The sequence below is a fragment of the Theobroma umbraticum genome, unplaced genomic scaffold (assembly GCF_002168275.2).
Source record: "Theobroma umbraticum cultivar Fairchild unplaced genomic scaffold, ASM216827v3 scaffold_147.0, whole genome shotgun sequence".
In the NCBI taxonomy this organism is placed as follows: domain Eukaryota; kingdom Viridiplantae; phylum Streptophyta; class Magnoliopsida; order Malvales; family Malvaceae; genus Theobroma; species Theobroma umbraticum.
Window position 1 is genome coordinate 299,833 of NW_018397259.1, and position 7,621 is coordinate 307,453.

Below are 7,621 nucleotides of genomic sequence, written 5' to 3' on the forward strand. Positions count from 1 at the left end.
TTAAATTTGAAATAAAAGATTTGGATTTAAAATCAGTATAAAATTCTGAAATAGAACTCATGAAAATATATATTCATGATTCCGCTTAAATCCATGAATTTCTTTCATCTCAATAAATTAGTGAATTATAGTACTTGGATGACAAAGTGAAATTTAAATTCACCCCTCATACTTTCTCAAATACATGGGTATATTAATCTTTTCTAATATATTTTTGATGTGTCCATTCATCCTCACAATTTGTACAACAAACAAAATTCGAATTCACTATCCCAAATTAATGTTTCCAGATTAAGCATCAGTGAATTCCATTTAGCCAATCTTGTATTTTCTTTCTTAAAGCGAAATGGATGCAAAATGGAAGCTCTATGAGTTACTCCTTGCTGGACAATGAAAGAACTGCCTAAATAACTGTGTAAGACCCTTTCTCCTTTTTCTTATGTTTATCAATAAGATTTAACCAAAGGGCCGAACTAGACCACATTGTATACATAGCCAAACTCACCTCATATGTCACAATCAACTGCTATGAGTGGCAACCTTTTTCTGATCATCTGTTCCTCTTTCATTGGTTTGAGATTCTTATTGTCGTAATGTGCAATTGTAGTTTCTGGTTCAGTATTTGTTTCATTAAAGTAATAGTTTTGTTCTGTTTAGGAATGGGCAGGCCATGGTCGATTTATCCGGGTGATGCCGAACACGCCATCTGCTGTTGGTGAGGCAGCATCAGGTATACTATTTTCCCCATTCAATGTAGATATACTTCAATGCAGATATACTTTCTTACGAATGAGGCAATATTTAAAGTTACTGTGTTCAATGTAGCATTTTGCTGACATCTCATCTATTGTTGCTGACTTCTAAAGTTATCATGCTTGATGTAGGATTTTGCTGACTTCTAAAATGTCAAAATTTTTAGAAATTATTTTCGAGAAGCACATTTTTGCAGAACAAGCAAAACCACACTGCAGAAATTATGCATTTAACATGGCATTTGCAGCATGACATGGACATGAACAGCTTATGTGCTGGTTTTTGTTTCTACTTTCAGTTGATTTATTTATCAATCTTATATAAAAGGGCAATCTGACTTTATCTGAAAGGATTTCTCAGTGTTCAGTTTGAGAGCTTTTCATTAAGCTGTTATCCTTCAGGAACACAATCATTTATTTGACTTTGACTTTTTCTGGGATAACAGAGTATATAGTGTGCGTTATTCATAAGCTGATGAGGTAGCCATACTCTGGAGTCATAAATGAATGTGGTCAGGATTTTTTGGAAGTTGATCTGCAATCCCAAATAAGGTCAGATTTAGGATCTACCATAGAGGTTGTAGTAGATGTTTACTTTAGGTTTGGTCTAGAAGATGGATGGCAATGAAATCTATGGCGTTATTTTCATTGTTTTATAAAAGCACTTATATGTGGTAAATCAAAGTTGTAAAATCTAGATTTATATATCAAAGATCGTTTAGAGTAACGCTGCCCTTTCACCATCCTCTTCATCCATTCCCTTTTCTTCTTCTGTGCCTTTCATGCTTTTTTAATTTATTTTTATTTGTATTCCAAAATATTCCCATCTTAACTTCTATTCCTTCTGTTGCTCTTGCCTCATTCTCCTGGAGATTGATCCTGTGGGCATTTTCATATTGGCTTGTTATTGTGCGAGATAGTAATAAAAGTTGTCAGTAGTTTTTGGAGAATTGTGGTGTGACAACTGGGATATTCTTCAATCTTTGGATTCTAAATCATGTTGGGTTGACAAATGGTCTCAGCAATGAAGATCATAACTTTATGCATCACAATCATCTCTAAAATATGTAGCTGAGAATTAATGTAATATTGCAGGTCAAAAGATATACATCAGAGAAACGTTCATCTGTTGCCCACATTTTATGAAAAATTTTATTCTTCAGGTCCCTTGAGCTCATTTCACAATCTCTGATTTGTAATATCATGTTTGTAAGTAATGCATGGCTATGCAAATCTTTAATCTAGTTCCTTATGAATAGTTATGAGCATGGGAGGAGCTGCAACAGAAGAGGATGGGGAATTAGTTGCTAAATTATTTGGATCAGTTGGCAAGATATGGCGAGCTGATGAGAAATTGTTTGATGCAATCACTGGCCTCAGGTATCATGCTGTTGTAATAGTAGCTTAAACAGACTGATTACTGCAGTATGCTCTGTGCACGCTATTGTCTGAATGGGAACTTACTTTCTATGGCCTTCTGCTTTTGCTTCTTTTCTTTCCTTTTTTTTTCTTTGCACCAGGGGTGGGGAGAGGTGTTGGTTGGATTGAATTCATTGTCTTTTAAAAGTTTTCTGATCCATTGTACAAGGATGAAAACGCAGTAGTAGGTATTTTTTCAATTATTGAACAAAAGTTGGATTAACAAGATATATGTTCTTGAAAATATTCAGTGGCAGTGGTCCATCATACATATATTTAGCTATTGAAGCTTTGGCTGATGGAGGAGTGGCTGCAGGTCTTCCACGAGAACTAGCATTGGGACTAGCTTCTCAGACTGTAAGTCAGTTATAATCAATTTCATCATGTCATGTTTACTACAAATTAAATATGTGCTTAGTGCTTTTCTTATAGGCTTAGAATAATCCTTGACCTCCTCATAACTCTTGGCATGATTTTAGCCCCAAATTTCCTCCTAAGGCTAGGTGAGAATTTTTCATTTGGCTACAAAAGTAAAAAGTTGCTGATTCATTACTTTGTGGTGTTTAACATGGATTCTAGATTTATATTTACTTGTATCTTGCATCTTGCTTGTGATGCCCCTCCCCTTCGAACACAGACAATCACTAAGAAAAAACAGGGAAAAAAACATCCATTGTGTAGGCTTAGCTGCAACAGAGTTTTAATTGATGCATGATTTAAGTGCCTTGGGCACATTGTAATCTTGAATTACTTTATTTCGAAAGGATAACACTATGTTCCAGTAAAATTTCAGTTTTACCAAAGTAGTAGCTCTAGATTCATAAGCGAAAGAAGAAAGGGGAAAAAGAGGAGTCCAGGTAATGTGGTGAGTTGGTGCAAGCAACTATAGTGTACTCTCCCTTGAATGTAGAAAGTTGAAGTGATTATTCAATTCTCCAATATTTAGCATGACCTTAATTCTGAAATTTTTTCAAATTAGGGTGTAATAGTTTAGATACCTTGATTCTTGAGTAGAACTGTACGTATTTATCATTCATCACGACTAACAATTGCCAGTTGCCAGGATGTAATAGTTCAAATAGTTGCTGGCATCTTTCTCACAGTGCTCTTTTAGTTGCCTGGTGTATGCCCTTTTTTTTCTTTGTTTTTTCCTTTTTAAAGACAATTAGGTTCATTCTTTTGTAGGTTTTAGGAGCAGCTTCTATGGCCATTAAATCTGGGAAGCACCCTGGTCAGCTCAAAGACGAAGTCACATCACCTGGTGGAACTACAATCGCTGGCATTCATGAGTTAGAGAAGGGTGGATTTCGGGGGATGTTGATGAATGCTGTTGTGGCTGCTGCTAAGCGTTGCCAAGAACTTTCAAAGAGTTAAGTCAATCTGGTTCTACATTTTGAAAGCTCAGGATAGATGAAGGGTGGAAAATCATTTTATTACCTAAACAATGAGAGCGAGCAAGCAGTTTGGCTTTGCCTTTCTTCGTTATTTGCAGGATTACAGATTTTTATACATGTTTCTTTATATGAGGCAGTTCCAGGGGGAGTTGCACACTAGTTTTACCTGACATGGCATCCTTCATGGTGATGCCGGATAAGCATGCATGTCATATAATATTGCCACTTTACTATAGAAAAGCCTAGCTTAAAGACTTTGCAAGAAATTTGCTAGACATATTAGACCAAAAAATGATAATTATTTCATGTAGCACGTGCGGAAGTAATGCATTATAAGATAAAATGATAATTATTTTTAGCACATGGGATCAGAGCAAAAGAAGAGCTTCTAAATCTAGTAACATTAAAAGATTGGTATTCCAGTGAAGTAAAGCATTTTATAGTAAGCTTGATGTTTTTAGCAAAGCATTAATGATTCTCTATATAAAGCTAGCTACAACTTGGAGCGCTTTCCATGCAGCCTCGTGCATAGATTTTAAGCAGCTAGTACACCAACTTGTGTTTATCCGGTTCTGGTCAACTCACCCAAAAACTAGATAGCCAAGTCTGCCTGAGCTATTATAGCTTCATCTTCCTTACACAGTTAAACCCGGAAATGGCTGGGATTAAACATCCTGGAAATGGGTATAACGTAGGTAAGTTCACGATCTTAAGGGATTCCTCATCAGTTGATAGTATCAACTCTTAACTTCCCCTACCAAAATTTCAAAGGGTTTCATTCACCCATCCTGGATTTGAAGAAATTCTTCAAACCAAGGATGATAGCGATTGGGCCTCTCCACCATGATTCGAAGTGGCTAAAAGGGTGGCTTATATCATCTAGAAATTGAGATCTCGAAGAGATTAGAACAGCGCATATGGGATTCAAGGTGGCGCAAGGTTACCATGATGTATTAAACCAAAGACAAGTCAAGCAAGTCATCTTAAGACAACAGCACAAAAGCAACATCGCAAATCAGCAGCACATCCTCTTAGCAGCTTCAAGTCGAATCAAATAACTCTATCCTGATCAATCTACAAGTTGCAAAAGATTAAAGATTAAAACTTATCCATCCATTAATTTTAAGTCGATTGTATCTTAGCGGATATTTTGTGAATGTAGATAAAACTTATCTACTTCCCGATACAATCTGTATAAACATGTAGATTCAATACCAAATGAACTAAGTGATCAGTTTTTATCAATCGTATAAAAATTTAATCATGCTCTTATATGGTATTAGTTAGAGCCTCAAAAAGCTTGACAGATTGCACGATTACACATATCTCGATGGCCTCATCGACAGAACCATCATCATCCTCAACTTCAGAAGCTTCGTCAGATGTCCTCGTTTGTTCAAGCCCAACTCAGAATATTCAACCTACCGTCACCTGCTCATATTCTTTATCAAGAAACTCTTTTGAAACTATTGTCCCTAATTCAATTCACCCCCACACACCAAAACCTGAGACTAAAGAACTCATCCAATGATCACAGGATCACTGAATAACATCTTCAAACCCAACAAAGCTTTATCTGCAATCAAACACCCTCTGTCTCGAACCAAACACTATCAAACAGGTCTTGAATGATGTGTTCACAGCAGAAGTGCAATGACAACTGAGTTTAATGCTCCTATTTAAAATAATACGTGGACACTTGTACCATTTACCTTAATAAGAACATAGTAGGCTGTAAGTGGGTCTTTATGGTAAAAAGGAGGTGAGATGGTTCCATTGATAAGTATAAGGCTCGACTGATAGCTACAAGCTTCCATCGGAGGCTTGAAATTGATGTTATCAAGCCTACAGCTAACAGGATAGTCATTTGTATTGCCCTAGGTTCTAGTTAGCTAATAAAACAACTTGATGTAAACAATGCCTTTCTTCGAGGGACATTACCTGATAAAGTTTTCACGGCTCAACACTCTGGATTTGTGGACAAGGAAAGCCTACTCACGTCTGCCAACTAAACAAGGCCATTTATAGATTAAAAGAAGCTCCTAGAGCATGGCATCAAGAACTGAAGTCCTTCCTTACTTCATATGGTTTTCAAAATTCAGAATAATATGACTCTCTCTTCATTTATGCCAAAGACTAAGTCATGATTTACTTCCTTGTATGTGTAGATGATGTTCTTGTTATAGGGAACAACACTGTAGCCTTAACCATCTTCTAACAGCTTGCTAGTAGATTTTCCTTGAAGGACGGTGTCAATCTCCATAACTTTCTTGGCATTGAAGCGATTCAAACTTCTAAAGGATTATTCTTATCTCAACAGAAAATACATTCAAGATGTCTTAAAAGTTTGACATGTCCAATGCTAAATCAGTTATAACACCAATGGGCGTCACTGTTAAGCGTCAACTCAAAGATGGCTTAGGACTTGCTGACTGAACACTTTACAGTCAGCTCATTCGTTCATTACAATCTCTTTCACTCACCAGCTTGACATACGTTCAGTCAACAAGCCTCAGCCAAGTACATTGGTCCTGCTTAAAAAGAGTTCTAAGATATCTTAAAGACACCTTATATCATGGTCTATTTCTGAAGAAATCATCCTCTCTTCAACTGGCAGCATTTAGCAATGCAGATTGGACAGGAAATTTGGATGACAAAAGCTCATTCTCTTTCTACATAATTTACCTTGTTGGTAATCCTATATCTTGGAAGCCTTCCAAACAAAGGCTTGTTGCTAGATCATCAATGGGGGCTGAATACAAAGCCATTGTCAGTACAATCTCTGAATTACTTTAGCTCTAAAATCTTTTGTCTGAACTGAAAATTTCACTGTCCTCTACACCAATCCTTCACTGTGCTAACATTGGGGCAACCTATATATGTGCTAACCATTAAACTAAATACCTGATGTTTGGATTGATTTAGTGTTATTGTGGTTGGTTTTAAAGCTACATTAAGGTGCTAAACTTACAAAGATTCATCCATCGGTGATCAAAGTCACATCATAGACAGACTCACTTGTCAGGTTTTAGATTCAAGTATATACATAAGAAATGGAGCCAAGTAAAGGTACAAAAGAAGATTGTTTTTCAGTTATATATGAAATTCAATTAATGAATCTGTTGAGTTTTTAATGTATTAGAATTTAAAATTTTATTTGATTAAAATTTTAGTTTGTGCATAAAATTAAGACGTAACTGTAGGATTTTAAACTTTTAGTTTAACATTTTACTTTGAACTTTCGTAATATAAAAATGGGTCCGTTGTAATCTTTAGAAGACAAAAATACTTTTGGGAGCTCTAGAGTGGGAACATATTATAGTAATGTCTTTTACTTTAAATGGAGAGGTGTACAAGAGGCTTTTGGATTGGTTAGGGAAACTATTATTGAGAGAATTTTTTTGTGTTTATATTTCTCAAAAGTAGAAGAGTGGTTGCACTCCATGCACGTAGGAAAAAGGTTAATGAAGTAAATTTTTGTATTTTTTTTATTTACCTGAATTTTGTTATTGTTGTATTTTTGGGTAATTTTTATTAGAGGATGAAATTGCTTAAACAATTTTTTTTTTGGTTCTGCTATCTTTTAAGGTTTTTTTCTTTCCTAATTAGAAAATAAGAAATTTGAACCCTACTCTGATGATGTATCAATAAATGAGCCAAATGTTCAGGTGTTTTCTATCTTTTAAGATTGGTTTTTGCATTTCAGATATCCGTGAAGCTCACTCATTGCTGCATTCAACTTTTACTTGGCATAAAATAATGCCTTGTTTGGGCGAGCAAAGGAAAGCAGAAAAGGTGAAATGGCCATGGCTTAACACCATGTGTTTCCTTTCTTATGTCGTGTACTACGTTTGTTGATAAAATGATTTTAGCTTCATCAAGAAAAAAGTGATGGGAATATCAAAAGAAGCAGTAAGCTTGATATGTTAATGAGGAAAGACAACATACGTACAGCAATAATCTTTTTGCTGTGTAAGAGCTGGAAAAAGACCAGCGTGAAAAGAATGCATATAGAATGCTAAACTTGACGTCTTAATAAAGTGCAAAGATGCTTCA

At 35.6% G+C, this 7,621-nt stretch overlaps 1 protein-coding gene across 1 annotated transcript in view; it reads left to right on the forward strand.

Annotated features, from left to right (window-relative positions):
* Positions 1–3,831, forward strand: part of P5CR (pyrroline-5- carboxylate (P5C) reductase) — a 7,428-nt gene extending 3,597 nt beyond the window's left edge. The window contains exons 4-7 of the mRNA XM_021427001.2: positions 658–730; positions 2,012–2,132; positions 2,423–2,528; positions 3,357–3,831. Of these exons, the coding sequence (XP_021282676.1) occupies positions 658–730; positions 2,012–2,132; positions 2,423–2,528; positions 3,357–3,545 (489 nt within the window). The 3' untranslated portion in view covers positions 3,546–3,831. The remainder of the gene's footprint in view (positions 1–657; positions 731–2,011; positions 2,133–2,422; positions 2,529–3,356) is intronic.
* Positions 3,832–7,621: the final 3,790 nt, after the last annotated feature.